This window comes from Cnephaeus nilssonii (genome assembly GCF_951640355.1).
Source record: "Cnephaeus nilssonii genome assembly, chromosome: 2".
Lineage (NCBI taxonomy): Eukaryota > Metazoa > Chordata > Mammalia > Chiroptera > Vespertilionidae > Cnephaeus > Cnephaeus nilssonii.
The window spans coordinates 12,711,413-12,728,815 of NC_137073.1; the positions used below are offsets into that span (position 1 = coordinate 12,711,413).

At 46.4% G+C, this 17,403-nt stretch overlaps 1 protein-coding gene across 2 annotated transcripts in view; it reads right to left on the reverse strand.

Moving 5' to 3' along the window:
* AXIN1 (axin 1) overlaps positions 1 to 17,403 on the reverse strand; it is a 90,081-nt gene that overhangs the window by 23,162 nt on the left and 49,516 nt on the right. For both annotated transcript variants that reach the window (XM_079790626.1, XM_079790627.1), the window contains exon 3: positions 4,574 to 4,714. In XM_079790626.1, coding sequence (XP_079646752.1) covers positions 4,574 to 4,714 — 141 coding nt within the window. The remainder of the gene's footprint in view (positions 1 to 4,573; positions 4,715 to 17,403) is intronic.

Below are 17,403 nucleotides of genomic sequence, written 5' to 3' on the forward strand. Positions count from 1 at the left end.
CAGGAGGCAACCAATCAATGATTTCCTCTCATTATTGATGTTTCTCTCTCTTTCTCTCCCTTCCTCTCTGAAATCAATAAAAATATATATATATTTTTTAAAAAGTTGTCGCCTAACCGGTTTGGCTCAGTGGATAGAGCGTCAGCCTGCAGACTGAAAGGTCCGAGGTTCAATTCCGGTCAAGGGCATGTACCTTGGTCGCGGGCACATCCCCAGTAGAAGGTGTGCAGGAGGCAGCTGATCGAAGTTTCTCTCTCATCGATGTTTCTAACTCTCCATCCCTCCCCCTTCCTCTCTGTAAAAAATCAATTCAAAAAATATATATGTACATATACATACATATATATATATATATATATATGTGTGTGTGTGTGTGTGTGTGTGTGTGTGTGTGTGTGTGTGTGTATACAAAAGAAAAGCAGTGAGGTTAATGATTATATGTTTAAAAAAAGTTGTGATACATGTATACAATGGAATATTACTCAGCCATAAAAAAGAATAAAATTTTACCATTTGTGACAGCATGGATGGACCTAGAGGGTATTATGCGAATTGAAATAAGTCATTCAGAGAAAGACAAATACCTTATGATTTCACTTATGTGTGGAATCTAAAGGAAAAAATAAACTAACAAAATAAAAATAGTCTCATAGATACAGAGAACAGACTGATGGTTGCTAGAGGGAGGGGGGGTTGGGAGACTAGGTGAACAAGGTGAAGAAATTTAAGACTCATTACAAAACAGTTACAGGGATGTGAAGTACAGCATAGGAAATATAGTCAATAACATTGGAATAATTATGTATGGTGCTATGAAAATATCAGGGGGAACAGTTTGTAAAGTATATGATTGTCTAACCACTATACTGTACACCTGAAACTAATACAAAATAATACTGAATGTAAATTATAGTTGAAAAAATTCATTTAACAAATACCGATTGGATTTCAACTACTACTGATTGGTTTTGAAGGTCAACAAAATATTCAAGAATGTTTACAGATGAGATAAAAAAAAAAAAAAAAAAAAAAAAAAAAAACACAAACAGCAGGTGCCCTAGCTGGTGTCTCAGTGATGAGAGTGTTGGCCTGCACACCAAAAGGTCGTGGGTTCGATTCCCAATCAAGGGCATGTACCTGGGTTGCAGATTTGATCCCTGGCCCCAGTCGTGGTGCATGTAGGAGGCAACCAATCAATGTGTCTTTCTCACATCAATGTTTCTCTCTGTTTCACAAAATCAATGAAAAACTATCCTTGGGTAAGGATTAACAACCACCACCAAAAAAATACATATATATACTCACAAAGACAGGCAAACGAAAGGTATGAACTATAAAAATGGCATGTTAAGTGGGACACTATTTTTTTGGTTAATCCTCACTATTTATTTATTTATTTATTTGGGGGGGGGGTTAATCAATATTCTTCCATTGAGTTTTAGAGAGAATGGGAGAGGGAGAAGGGAGGAGGGAGAAGGGAAAAGGGAGGAAGGAGAGTGACATTGATTAGTTGCCTCCGCACGCACTCCCAGACCAAGGCCAGGGATCCAGCCTGCAACTAAGGTACATGCCCTTGACCGGAATTGAACCCAGAACCCTTCAGTCCGAGGGCTGATGCTCTACCCACTGAGCCAAACCAGCTAGGTCAAGTGGGACACAATTTAAAAGTATGCATTCGCCCAGCCGATATGGCTCAGTAGTTGAGCCTTGATCTATGAACCAGGAGGTCATGATTCAATTCCCAGTCAGGGCACATACCTGGATTGTGGGCTCAATCCCCAGTAGGGGGCATGCAAGAGGCAGCCAATTGATGATTCTCTCTCATCACTGATGTTTCTATCTCTCCCTATCTCTTCCTCTCTGAAATCAATAAAAAAAATAGTGTTTTTTTTTTTTTTTTTTAAGAAAAATGATCTGCCGAAACCGGTTTGGCTCGGTGGATAGAGCATCAGCCTGCGGACTGAAAGGTCCCAGGTTCGATTCCAGTCAAGGGCATGTACCTTGGTTGCGGGCACATCCCCAGTAGGGGGTGTGCAAGAGGCAGCTGATCAATGTTTCTCTCTCATCGATGTTTCTAACTCTCTATCCCTCTCTCTTCCTCTCTGTAAAAAATCAATAAAATATATTTTAAAAAAAATAAAAATAAAGAAAAATGATCTTAAATATAATGTTGCATGCAATAGACATTAATATCTCAAGACAAATGATTTTAAATATGATGTTACATACAATAAACACCAATTATTCAAGAAAAATGATCTTACATATAATATTACATGCAATAAACATTAATATTTCAAGAATAAAAGAATTTTAAGTATAATAATATTACCAAAACTGTACTAACATAGTATGATATCACAAAAGTTGTAGGAAATATTAAAAATCTGTAAATAACACGATTACTTCTATTATATTCTAGATTATTCCCCCCCCCACTCTATTTTTGTTCATCCGTTTATGTTGTTCATTATATACCACAAATGAGTAAGATCATATGATATTTATCTTTCTCCGACTGGCTTATTTCACTTAGCATGATGCTCTCCAGTTCCATCCATGCTGTTGCAAATGGTAAGAGTTCCTTCATTTTTACAGCAGCGTAATATTCCATTGTGTAGAAGTACCACAGTTTTCAAATCTACTCATCTGTTGATGGGCATTTAGGCTGTTTCTAAATCTTAGCTATGGTGAATTGTGCTGCTATGAACATAGGGGTGCATATATCCTTTCTGATTGGTACTTCTGGTTTCTTGGGATATAGTCCTAGAAGTGGGATTATTGGGTCAAATAGTCCTTATTTTCTTTCTTATTTAATCTATGACTCCTCAAATTTTTCATATGATGAAATAGGCTGGATGGAAAAGTCTCCCTGTGACCAGCTGAAAGCTTGTTGCTCTAGGCCCTATGAGGTCTACCTTGTGGGGAAAGAACCCTGTGTAAGGTACATTATTCTATAGCTTTCCCCTGCACTCAGTACTTTTCCACTGTGCCCACTCGGGGCTCCTGCCCTCTCTGCAGTTTTCCTGTTATTCTCATTTCAGGTGTCACAAGAGAGAGCTAAGGGGCCAAGAAGAGCAGCTTTAGAGTTGGCTCCCTGCAACCTCCTGCAGCTGCATCCAGCTTAACTGTTCGCTCCCACCCACATAAGTAAGAGACATAGAAATACTTGCCCTCCCTACTCTTACTTGCTGACATTACTTTGGTCTCAACCCTTCTGTTCACAGGTCTAACAATAAACTTTGCTTTTTAATTTCATTTGGCCTGTTCCTCTCGGTATCGACCTAACACCCTGCAGTCAGTGAGCTCACACCTACCTGCTCAATGTCACAGCCAAAGACTTTCTGGCCCTGAGGATGGAGGGTGTCCAGGAGGCAGCCCCCACCCCTAGGGCCCAACCCTAAACAAATACTTCCTATCAGTGCTGGTCAGATAGCAAATGGCAAAAGTACCAAAAGCTGGGCAAGTCTGACATCATGGGCAGCAGGGTCAAGACCCCAAATGACTTCAGCGAGTGACAGGCAATGCCCTCATCTAGTAAGACAATGTTTGACACCATCAAGCTTCTAATGTGCACTTGTACCCCAACAAGCCATCTGCCAATGTGAAGGAGAAGGTGTCAGAAAACAAGTACTTTCCCACAAAAGGAGAGGATGAAAGATCTGCTGCCAGCACAGAGAACACGGAGGCTCAACATGGCTGTTTGTGGTCACTGAGACCTCTTGGACATGCAAGCCTCAGTTGAAATATCTGGGCACTGGGCCAGCACACAGAACCAGCTGCACCAACTTCCTCCCTTGCTTGCATCTCCCTCTCTCCCCATGGTGAGATGATAGGGGACTGCTCACCTATATGACAATTTCTAAGTTTAAAAAACTGGTAAGTGCATAACAGTGAGGACAAGAAATGCACCTGCACAACAGTGCAGCCTTCCAGGGTCACATTTGCCTGGGCAGGCAGTCACCCTCTGCTTGGTTGCTAACAAGTGCTGATCTTTAAAGTGAACCCCACACTATAAAAACCAAAGAGCAAAACAGAACCAAAGTGCTCTAGCCCAGGCAGCCCTAAAATTTGTTTCAATGTCACCCCATGGTTTCTCCTCTTTCAAAGGTTCCTGTAACCTCGGCCTCGGAGAAAAGCAACTAATGCAAAACTCAATTCTAGTTTATGTTAGAATTTAAAAAAAAGTTTTTATTGATTTCAGAGAGAAGAAGGGAGAAGGAGAGAGTTAAGAAACAGTGATCGGCTACCTCCCGCATGGCGACCCCCCCACACCACCACCACTGGGGGTCTAGCCTGCAACCTGAGCATGTGCCCCAACCGGGAATCAAACCGGTGACCTCCCAGTACATAGGACGACACTCAACCAACTAAGCCACACTTGCCAGGCTATGTTAGGATTTTAAACAACACTTCCTACAATGCAGCTTGTCTATCTGTACGTCAGATGTACTAACACCGAGTTGGGAGAAAGGCCACAAGTCACTTTCCGTCAAGATAAAGCCCCAGCTCAGACTGGCACAGGCTACCATGCTCCATGAGGGCTGCACTCACCCAGGCAGGGGGGACTTACACACTGCTGTCAGTGAGGGACAGGCTGTCCGCGTCGCTGGAGAGGCTCTGCTGCTCACTGTCATTGGTGCTGGTGGCTGGAGCGAGGGCATAGCCAGAGTTGACATAGTAGGGGTTGACAGGCTCCCGCCAGGATCCATATCTGCAAAGAAGGAAGGCACGTCAACAGCAGCCCAACATCATCTCCTATTAATCCACGTTTTCAGAATCATATGGATATCCTTCTATACGAACTAAAAATGCAAACAATTCAAGAAAAAGTACAAAGGGCTGGCATCTTCTTCCTGCCTCCCATTCCCCAGTGGGATCGGTTAAGCCCCAGGAATCTTCCAGGTCTTTCCTCTGTATTTAAGTAGATGTGTAAGTGAACACACAGATTATTATTTGGACTTGCACTTTTATGCATGTAACTAGGAACATGACACAGCTGTTCTGCTTGTCCTTCTTCTAAAGAGCAGACTTATTTGCTGCAAAGTACACCCAACCTCCTGGATGTTCCAGCAGCAGCGTCAACCCTTGCCCACTCCTTGTGTAGGCCCACTTCAAGGCAGCCAGAACTCCTGTGCACATGTCTGAGAACCGCCACAGAATGGAATGTAGGGGATGGCGGGGGAAAGTATGTAAGTTTAACAGAGTGTTCATTCTGTCCTCCAGTCACTCCCTGGGTGGCATTCACCTCCAATTGTCATGTGATTAGCCAGAAAATAACAATTTATTTTAGTTAAGTCAGGCTGGCAGTTTTTGGTTGTCGTTTAAATTCCTCCCTCTGGCCGAAACCGGTTTGGCTCAGTGGATAGAGCATCAGTCTGCGGACTGGAAGGTCCCAGGTTCGATTCCGGTCAAGGGCATGTACATTGGTTGCGGGCACATCCCCCGGTGGGGGGTGTGCAGGAGGCAGCTGGTCGATGTCTCTCTCTCATCGATGTTTCTAGCTCTCTGTCCCTCTCCCTTCCACTCTGTGAAAAATCAATAAAATATATTTTAAATAAATAAATAAATAAATTCCTCCCTCTGTAAGTTACCTTATTCATGCCTTTTGCCCACTTTCTACTGTGCTGATTATGAGTTTCTTAGTGACTTTTTAAAAAATTGGTTTTTTTTTATTTCAGAGAGAGGAAGGGAGAGGGAGATAGAAACATCCTATCTAATAAAAGGGTAATATGTTGCCCTGACAGGTTTGGCTCAGTGGATAGAGCATTGGCCTGCGGACTGAGGGGTCCCAGGTTCAATTCCAGTCAAGGGTATGTACCTTGCTTGGTTGCTGGCACATCCACAGTGGGGGATGTGTAGGAAGCAGCTGATCAATGTCTCTCTCTCAGTCTCTCATCGATGATTCTGGCTCTCTATCCCTCTCCCTTCCTCTCTGTAGAGAATCAATAATATATATATGTATATACATTTTAAAGGTAATATGCAAATTAATCGTCACTCGGTTACAAAGATGGCAGCGCCCAGTCCTCTCAGCCCCGCCAGAGTCCCCCAGTCCCGGGGGGCGACTGCTGACAGCCGGTAGCGTGAGCAGCCTGGCAGAATGCTTGCTTTGTCGCTGCGGTGACGAGGCAAGCGTTCCGTGCCCAGCCGCAGATGGGACTCTGGGCCGTGGATGGGCCTCTGGGCCACGGAGAGCCTTTGGGCAGTGGGCGCGGAGTGGCCAGGTCCCGCAGAGAGCTACTGCTGCACAGATTCGTGCACAGGGCTACTAGACAATAATGAGAGAGAATCATTAATAGGCTGCCTCTTGCACGCCCCCCTACTGGGGATTGAGCTCACAATCTGGGCATGTGCCCTGACCAGGAATTGAACCAGTAACCTCTTGGTTCCTGGGTCCATGCTCAACTGCTGAGTCACACCCAGCTGGGCTCTTAATGATTTACATTGGTCTTTAAATATTCTTACTATTAACCTCTGGCTACGTATAAAAAAGATTTTTTTTCTCTAAAGTCACTTAAAAAAAAATCCTCAACCGAGGATATGTTTATTGGTTTTAGAGAGATAGGGGGAGGGAGGGAAGGCGGGAAGAAGGGAGGGAGAGAAAGAGAGAAACACAATGTGGGAGAGAAACATCAATGGGGCAGAGAAACATCAACCAGTTGCCTCCTGTCCATGCCCTGACTGGACATTGAACCTATACCTGCAACCTTTTGGTGTATGGGACAACACTCCTACCAACTGAGCCCCCCGGCCAGGGCTAAAGTCACTTTTAAAAAATACCTCGTTTATGTTAATTTTGGTCACACAAAATGTTTTATTTTTATGAAATCAGATTTGGAAACCTCTTCCTTTATAGATTTTTCTCCAATCTTACATAGGTAGGCCTTCCTCATTCCAAATCTATCTAATAATAGAGTAATATGCAAATTAGCCACCACTCCGCGACAAAATGGCGACGCCCATGGCCACAAGATGGCGGCGCCCAGTCCTCTTAGCTCCGAGCCCCAGCACGCGATCCCGGGCAAAGCGGCCACGGGCTGGGGGGCCGGGGGTCTCAGGCCGGCCGACAGCGCCCCGCCCCTGAGGCCCAGTGCATGATCCGGGGCAAAGCGGCCATGGACTGGGGGGCCGGGGGTCTCAGGCCAGCCGACAGCGCCCCGCCCCCAAGGCCCGGTGCGCGATCCGGGGCAAAGCAGCCACGGGCTGGGGGGCTGGGGGTCTCAGGCCAGCCGACAGCGCCCCGCCCCCGAGGCCCGATGCACGATCCGGGGCAAAGCGGCCACGGGCTCGGGGGCCTCAGGCCGGCCAACAGCGCCCCGCCCCCGAGGCCCAGTGCAAAGTGCGCGATCCGGGGCAAAGCGGCCGTGGACTCGGGGGCTGGGGGTCTCAGGCCGGCCGACAGCGCCCCGCCCCCGAGGCCCGGTGCGCGATCCGGGGCAAAGGGGCCATGCGCTCGGGGGCCTCAGGCCGGCCGACAGCGCCCGCCCCGAGCCCCGGCGCAAAGTGCGTGATCCGGGGCAAAGTGGCCGCGGGTCTCAGGCCAGCCGACAGCGCCCCACCCCCGAGCCCCGGTGCAAAGTGCACAACCCGGGGCAAAGCGGCCGTGGGCTAGGGGGCCGGGGGTCTCAGGCTGGCCGACAGTGCCTCACCCCTGAGGCCCGGTGCACGATCCGGGGCAAAGTGGCCTAGGGCTCGGGGGCCGGGAGTCTCAGGCCAGCAGGGCAGTGCAACCCCAATGCGCGATCTTCAGGCCAGCGAAGGCAGCCTGGGCTGGAGCTGCGCACCCCCACCGGGCTACCCGCCCCCCCCCCCCGGGCTATCCCCAGCCAGGCTGAGATGGCAGCCTGGGCAGGGGTCTCAGCCTGGCTGGGCTGAGATGGCATTCTGGGCTGGGATCTCAGCCTGGCCAGGGCCCGAACCCCTTCCAGCGGTGGCAGCCTGGGGTCTCAACCATTGAGTCACACCAGCCAGGCAGATATGAAGGAATCTTAAATGTTTCTTTTTTATAATATATATTTTATTGATTTTTTTTTTTTACAGAGAGGAAGGGAAAGGGATAGAGAGCTAGAAACATCTATGAGAGAAAAACATCGATCAGCTGCCTCCTACACACTCCCCACTGGGTATGTGCCCCCAACCAAGGTACATGCCCTTGACCAGAATCGAACCTGGGACCCTTGATTCTGCAGGCCAATGCTCCATCCACTGAGCCAAACCAGTTAGGATTGTCCAATATGCTAAAGGAAAAAACCCTATCTAATAAAGAGGGAATATGCAAGGGAGGGCATTTGGGGGTGACCGGGGTGTCAGGGGAGGGCAGTTAGGCGTCGATCAGGCTGGCAGGGGAGTGGTTAGGGGGTGATCAGGCTGGCAGGCAGAGCAGTTAGGGGCAATCAGGAAGGCAGGCAGGCGAGTAGTTGGGAACCAGCAGTCCTAGATTGTGAAAGGGATGTCCGACTGCCTGTTTAGGCCCGATCCATTGGATAGGGCCTAAACAGGCAGTCAGACATCCCCCAAGAGGTCCCAGATTGGAGAGGGTGCAGGTTGGGCTGAGACACCCCTCCCCCCGTACACGAATTTCGTGCACCGGGCCTCTAGTTATAAATATATTCTTCTATTTATCTTAATTTTTAAAAATTTAGATCTTTACCTGAAATGCATGTGGATGTAAAATCTACCTCACTTTCTTGCATCAAAATGGAAAGCCAGTTGTTAACACTAAATACTGAATCTTTCTCTGCATTCTATCTGGACTTCCCTCATACACATATCTACTCTAGTGTCTACACTGATCTATCTACACGTCAGCTTTCCTGACCCCCTCACTGCTGTCCTTGGCCTTGTGTTCCAACACCACCTCTTCTTCCCAAAGACTGTCCTTGAATAGCCACCTCTGTCAGGCCTCTACAGGTCATGATGAAAGTGGAATAGGACTAAGGCTGTCTGAAGGCCCCATGTCTGTGTAGGAGGCTGGGGTTTTCATGCTGAATGCTCAGTGATGTGCACAATGGACCCCAGTCATAGTCCCCACAGCCCCAGCCTCACTTCTGATTAGAGTTGCTGCTCCCAGTCCTTGAGCACTTGCTGTACTGGTGAATGACAGGCTGTACTGACTGCCAGGACCTGGGATGCGTGACCCTGTCCTTTGGACTTCAGTATCCTCAGTGTAGAAAGAGGAGAGACCAGGGAGAAACCAAGATGGCAGCATAGGTAAACACCTAAACTGCAGCCTCGCACAACAATTTCAAAAATACAACTAAAAGACAAAACGGACATCATCCAGAACCACAGGAGGCTGGCTGACTGGAAATTCTACAACTAGAAGGAAAGAGAAAACCACAAGGAAAACCAGAGGAGCTGTAAAAGCCTGAGGTACAGAGACATGGGCGCGCGCGTGCGGAGAGGACGGAGCCGGAGAGGACGGGGCGGCTGAGTGCCTGGCTGGCGTTCTCTAGTGGGAAGGAGATAAAAGCTCAGGACTGCGCTGAACCCCAGTTCCGACTGCACTGAACCCCAGTTCCAACTGCACTGAACCCCAGTTCCAGGCGAGACCCTGGGGACCCAGGCTCATAGGGGGGAATCTGGACTGTAAGGCGGAAACTCAGGGGAGCGGTGAAAGGCAGAGCTCTGGAGATGCGCACGTGAATGCGCGCAGAAGATGGACTGTTGACTGTGCTGCTGGATTGCCCTAGCGGGAAGGAGACAAAAGCTCCGGACTGCGCTGAACCCCAGCTCCGACTGCACTGAACCCCAGTTCCGGGCGAGAATCTGGGAATCCAGATTCATTGGGGGAGAGACTAGACTGTCCGGCAGCAGGCGAAACTCAAGGGCACCTTTCTCTCAGAGGTGCTTGCAGCGAGTACCGAGGGACACTGAGGGACACTGAGACCCAGGAACCTCATAGGGCAGGGCTGACAGGAAGCCAAGGCTGTAGGCTCCACCCTGAAACTCTGCCCCATCCAAGCTGAGCACAGAGGCTTTTGCAATTTTGCAAGTCTAGTGGAATAAGGCTGTCTCCCGGCATAGACACAGCTGATCCTCACAGCCAATTGGCCTGGAGGTCAACTCCTCCCACTGATACCAACAACAATCAAGACTTAACTACAACAAGGCTGTACACACAGTCCACAAAGGGGGGCACCAAGAGTGTCCACCTCAGGTAACTGGGGAGGCCGAGCCACTGGCCCATATAGGACACCTAGCACACAAAGCTACCCTACCAACTCAGGGAAGCAGCGAAACTGCGGAGACAAAGAAACAGATCACAAATGAAAGAAATGGAGGAAAACAAACGACTGGAGATAGAGTTCAAAACCACGATTATAAGGTTTTACAAGAATTTCCTAGAAAAGGCCAATAAATTAAGCGAGACCCACGAGGATATGAGAGAGACCCTCAAGGATATGGAAAAGGACCAACTAGAAATTAAACATACACTGACTGAAATAAAAAATATTATACAGACACCCAACAGCAAACTAGAGGAACACAAGAATCAAGTCAAAGATTTGAAATACAAAGAAGCAAAAAACACTCAACTGGAAAAGCTAAAAGAAAAAAGAATCCAAAAATTTGAAAATAGTGTAAGAAACCTCTGGGACAACTTCAAGTGTACCAACATCAGAATTATGGGGGTGCCAGAAGAAGAGAGAGAGCAAGATACTGAAAACCTATTTGAAGAAACAATGACTGAAAACTTCCCCCACCTGGTGAAAGAAATAGACTTACAACTCCAGGAAGTGCACAGAACCCCAAACAAAAGGAATCCAAAGAGGACCACACCAAGACACATCATAATTAAAATGCCAAGAGCAAAAGACAAAGAGAGAATATTAAAAGCAGCAAGAGAAAAACAGTTAATTACCTACAAGGGAGCACCCATATGATTGTCAGCTGATTTCTCAACAGAAACTATGCAGGCCAGACGGGAGTGGCAAGAAATAGTCAAAGTGATGAATAGCAAGAACCTACAACCAAGGGTACTCTACCCAGCCAAGCTGACATTCAGAATTGAAGGTCAGCTAAAGAGCTTCACAGATAAGAAAAAGCTAAAGGAGTTCATCAACACCAAACCAGTATTATATGAAATGCTGAAAGGTATTCTTTAAGAAGAGGAAGAAGAAGAAATAAGTAAAGATAAAAATTATGAACAACAAATACATATCTATCAACAAGTGAATCTAAAAATCAAGTGAATTAAAAATCTGATGTACAGAATAAACTGGTGAATATAACAGAATCAGGGGCATAGAAAGGGAGTGGACTGACAACTCTCAGGGGGAAAGGGGTGTCGGGGGTGTGGGAAGAGACTGGACAAAAATCGTACACCTATGGATGAGGACAGTTAAGGGAAGAGGGTGGGATGGGAACCAGGTGGAGGGGAGCTATGGGGGGGAAAAGGAGGAACAACTGTAATAATCTGAACAATAAAGATCTATTAAAGTAAAAAAAAATAAATAAATAGCCGAAACCGGTTTGGCTCAGTGGATAGAGTGTCGGTCTGCGGACTGGAGGGTCCCAGGTTCGATTCCGGTCAAGGGCATGTGCATTGGTTGTGGGCACATCCCCCGGTGGGGGTGTGCAGGAGGCAGCTGGTCGATGTCTCTCTCTCATCGATGTTTCTAGCTCTCTATCCCTCTCCCTTCCTCTCTGTGAAAAATCAATAAAATATATTTTTAAATAAATAAATAAAACATGCATTTTCCAATATACTGTAAAAAATAAAATAAAATAAAAATAAATCCCCCCATTTGGCACTCACATGCCTTTAAGACTCCTGAAAGAAAGAAAGAAAGAAAGAAAGAAAGAAAGAAAGAAAGAAAGAGGAGAGACCAGTTTGGTTCTAAGCTGACAGAATCCCTATGGACACCCATTGCCTGATGAACAGAACCTTCTGGAAGCCTCATTTCATGTCATGCGCATACCCAGGAAAAGGCACTTTTATTAATGAGACCGCAGGATACCCTGATATCATGGACACCTGTCACGCAGGCTATGTGGAGCTGAGCTGGGTCAGACAGTGGGTTTGGAAGGCAGGCCCACAGAGGAGGGCTATGTCCCCTGGGGGCCTCGGCAAGAGCAGCACCTGAGGCCACAAACCTCAAAACAAGTGCCAACTATGGTCAGTACTCCTCCTCTTCCAGCCATCGAGGTCACAGCAATGGACAGTAACTAGGCCATATAAGTTACCTACCAGCTCAGGAAGCAGATGTTCATCATTCCAGCACCACAGAGGGGGAGCAACACCCAGGGGGTTAGTCACTATCCAACATACACAGTATTTCTGACCCACCCAATGTAGCCTGAGGGCATCCCTGGAGGCCACTAATATGTTCCGGCCCAGTGAGGGCAAAGGCAGGGCTATGAAGGCTCTTAGGAAAGCATCATGTCCAAAGATTTACAGGAAGGACAGGGATATCTTTAGGATGTGGACAGTCTGTCCCTAGGTCCTGTTTACATCTCCTTGTCTAGACTGTATCTGACACAGAGCAGAAGAAATGATATGCAACGTCACCTTCTTTGCTTTAAATATCAAAAACTCATTTTTTTAAATGACAGTTATTCTTCTGGCATTTAAAAAATAAAACCACCAATATCGTCACCCAACAGCCACCGTATTGAAATTCAAATTACAGGCTAAGTGCTGAACTGTTTGTTTTTCAGTTTCCTTTTTACATTTAAGGAATATTACACTTTGGTAACTTTGAATAAACACTCACTTGGTCAAACAAACAAAAAAATTCGAATTAAAGAGAAAAAGGTGTCATAGCACTCACAGCACAGAAGCCTGAGCCCACAGATCATACTGAAGAGCCCCACACACCCGCACGGGGCCACCTTCGCCTCCCCTCATAGGACAGGAATGATGTCAGCATAGGACCAAGTCTCAGACTTTGATGCATCCGGTATATCTGCCTTCCTCCTCTGACAGCTCCCAGAAAATTCATCTTTAAGGTGATAAGTAGGGAAAACATGGATTTTTAATTTTCTATAGTATCCAGTGCAGAACAAATCCCACTATGTACATGCACTCCAAGTTCAGAGAACAAAGGGAAGAAAAGAGAAAGGAGGAAGCGCTACCCATCACCTGTTTACCTTTTTAAAGTTCTAAACAGTGAAGCTGGCTCTTGGGACAGGTTAGTGCTCACTTCTTGGCATGGAAAACAGAGCCGCTGGGCCTTCACTGCAGGCTGATGTGACAAAGAAAATTCTGACTAGTGAGGTATGAGAGGAAATGTCATGTGGGGAACTCCAGGACCAGAGGTGGGAGGGAAGTGTGTGTGTGTGTGTGTGTGTGTGTGTGTATGCACGTGTGCTGATGTGCAGACACAAACTCCTACAAGAATATGGGCACAATAAATATGGCTAACTCCTCAAGTGGTGCATCTAGGGAAACGTCCAACTCCTCTATAGCTTTCAAAGTTCTCAGAATAAAACCTCCTGGGACCCATACAAGCACTTTCCCCGGCCCTCATCCTGCCTGCATTGACTGCTCTCTGGCTGTTGTTCGCAGGACTTTCATTTTCCATCTTTTTACACTTAACCTTTCTATATTCTCTTACTTTTGTGTCTTTTGTTAAGATCCAGTTTGACAGTTTTTTCTTTTAATTGTATCACTTAGTCCTGCTGCACTGAGTTGGATCACTGAACATGGGGCCACCATCTTAACTTGCTTTCTATTTGTCATTGGTTCTATTTGTTTTGTTCTTTCTTGCCAGCTTTTTGAATATTTTGCATGTTCCATCTCCTCCCTCTAATAAAGTAACCCTTTTACTATTCTGATAGTGATTCCTGTAAAGTTTACAATAGGTAGCCTTTATGTATTAAGTCCAATTAAATGCATTTACCTCTTCCAAGGCAACACAAGGTCAGAATTTCCTCCCTTCACCTTCCTCACACACTGATGGGCTACTGGTATCCTGTATTTTAATTCTATATATGTCTTAAACCTCACAAAAGATTATTTTATTTTTATTTTTTCTAAAATATATTTCATTGATTTTTTTATGGAGAGGGAGAGAGAGAGTCAGAAACATTGATGAGAGAGAAACACCAATCAGCGGCCTCCTGCACACCCTCCACTGGGGACGTGCCCGCAACCGAGGTACATGCCCCTGACTGGAATCGAACCTGGGACCCTCGAGTCCGCAGGCCGACGCTCTATCCACCGAGCCAAACCGGTTAGGGCACAAAACATTATTATTGTTTTACCAACTGAAAGTCAACTAGAGTTACCCCATAGTGTCCAGGAGTTTCTACCTGAGAGCATTTTCCTTCTGCCTGAAGAACATCCTTAGGTATCTCCTTTAGTAAGGAGCTGCTGGTGACAACTTTCTGTGTTTGTCCGTCTGAAACAGTCTTTATTTCCCCTTTATTTATTTATTTATTTATTTAAGAGAGAGAGAGGAAGCCCTAACCGGTTTGGCTCAGTGAATAGAGCTTCGGCCTGCGGACTGAAAGGTGCCAGGTTCGATTCCGGTCAAGGGCATGTACCTTGGTTGCAGGTACATCCTCAGGAGGAGGTGTGCAGGAGGCAGCTGATCGATGTTTCTAACTCTCTATCCCTCTCCCTTCCCCTCTGTAAAAAAATCAATTAAAAAAAATTTTTTTTAAATGAGAGAGAGCTGAAACCGGTTTGGCTCAGTGGATAGAGCGTCGGTCTGCGAACTGAAAGGTCCCAGGTTCGATTCCGGTCAACAGCATGTACATTGGTTGTGGGCACATCCCCAGTAGGGGGTGTGCAGGAGGCAGCTGGTCAATGTTTCTCTCTCATCGATGTTTCTAGCTCTCTATCCCTCTCCCTTCCTCTCTGTAAAAAAATCAATAAAATATATATTTTTAAAAAATGAGAGAGGGGGGAAGGGAAAGGGAGAGAGAGAAATATCAATGTGAGAGAGAAACACCAATTGGTTGCCTCCCATACACATCCCGCCTGGGGATTGAACCCTTGACCCTTAGGTGCATGGGATGACGCTCCAATCAACCAAGCCACACTCACTAGGGCTCCCCTTCATTCTCTCTTTAAATATATATATAAATATAAATAAACAAACACACACACACACATATACATATTTTACTGATTTCAGAGAGGAAGGGAAAGAGAAGAGATAGAAACATCAATGATGAGAGAGAATCATTGATCGGCTGTCTCCTGCATGCCCTCTAGAGAGGATCGAGCCCACAACCTGGCACGTGCCCTTGACTGGAATCGAACCCGGGACCCTTCAGTCCGCAGGCCGATGCTCTATCCACTGAGCCAAACCAGCTAGGGCTCCTCTTCATTCTTGAAGGACATTTTCACTGGATTAGAATTCTAGGTTGTTGGTTATTTTCAATTTCTCTGGAACCTTGTGCACTACTGGTGGGAATGTAAAACGGAGCATAGTATGGCAGTTTCTAAAACTTAAAACAGAATTACCGCATGATCCAGTAATTTCACTTCTTGGTAGGTATCCAAAAGAACAGAAAGCAGGGTTTCAAAGAGATTTGTACACCCAGACACTTCAAAAATACCACCTGTCAGCTTGTCCATCTTTCACTCCTTGGAAGGTAACAAGCCCTACCCACCTGCCCCCCTATGATTGCTGGAGGCAGGTTCTCAGACTGGCTGATGGCTCCTCTGCCTACTCCCAGTGCTAAGGCTGAAGTGAGGTATTACTCCCCTACCTGTAGCTCTGATCTTGCCACAAGCCAAGGGCAACAGGCAGTCAACCTATACAATATCGATCACTAATTGAAAGGCCTAACTCAGACTTCTTCCACTGGCCCAGTAATGCCTTTAGAGCTATTTTTATGAAAAAGATTCAGGCCATAATTGCACAATGACTATGATGTGTCTTCAATGTCCTTTAACCTGGACAGGCCATTAGTCTTCACCCTTCCTGACCACGACATTCTCAAGAATTCATACCAGTTGTTCTGTAGAATGTCTCATTGTTTCCTTGCTATGAGATTCACATCAGGCATTTTTGGCAGGAACATGAAAGAAATGATGCTGTGTCACATCAAGAAGAATATCATGTTGACTGGTTCCATAATGGAGGCAAACCAAGTGCCTGCCAAGTTTTTCCACTCTTAATTTATTATTTTTCCTTTGCAATCAATAGGCATTCATGGGGAATGTACATACTCTATTAACACCCAGTGACTTTCCCTTTCCTCCCTCCTTCCCTCCCTCCCTCCCTTCCTTCCTCATCTTTATTGATTTCAGAGAGGAAGGGAGAGGTAAAAAGAGATAGAAACATCAATGATGAGAGAGAATCATTGACTGGCTGCCTCCTGCACATCCCCTACTGGGATCAAGCCCGCAACCCAGGCATGTGCCCTTGACAGGACTCGAACCTGGGACCCTTCAGTGCGCAGGCTGCCGGTCTATCTACTGAACCAAACCAGCTAGAGTACCCAGTGAGTTTCTAATGTCATCATTTGAGCTGTATTTATTATTTGGCATTCTACTGTGAGGAAGACTCCCTCTGCCACATTTATTTATATCAGTGTGGACTGTCAGATTTTTATTTATCCAGTAAATTAGAATCCATTCCTTTCATTTCTGTTTATACCTGATCATGGCCCCATCCGTCTGTGAACATTTTCTTGTTCCTGTTCGAGCCTAGAGCCCACACCTTAAGGGACGGCCTCAGCCATGTTCCCACCATAGCACCCCTTCCGTACCCTCTGTGTCCAGGGAAGGGCTCTGGCACCAGAAGGGCAGGGGACAGTCACTGGGCAGACAGAAACCTGGGACATCACCACCACTGGCTTCCAGAAAGGTAAACCAAGGAGAGGAGTGTGGTTTGGACTCTGGTGTGTGTTGTCCTGTATCCCAGAAGAGAGGATACATGGCCTTCATTATCTCATGGACAAAGGGGAATAGGCATAAACTATGCAAGAGAATTGAACACTGGCACACAGCAAAGAACCTGCACACAGCAAAGAACCTGCTACAGGGGCCGAATCTGACATGCCCAGGACACTCTGCAGTGACCAGAAGCCTCCACAGCCAAGTGTCAGAGGGTAAATAATGGAGGCAAACACTCCCTTCTGAGCCAGGTATGTTCTGGGATATGGAGGCTTGTTTCTCTACCCACCATTTTTGTTGTTGTTTTGTTTGTCGTTAAGGGGTTTTTTTGTTAATCCTCACCTGAGGATATTTTTCCACTGATTTTTAGAGAGTGGAAAGGAGGAGGAGAGACACAGAAAGAGAAAAGATCGATGTGAGAGAGACACAGTGATTGGTTGCCTCCCGCACGCACCCCAACCAAGGGAGGGATCAAGCCTGCAACTGACCAGAATCTAAACCAGGACCCTTCAGTCCAAGAGCCGATGCTCTATCCACTGAGCAAAACTGGCTAGGGCCAGAGGGTGGTCCTTGATCATATTACGGTCAGCACAAGTGTT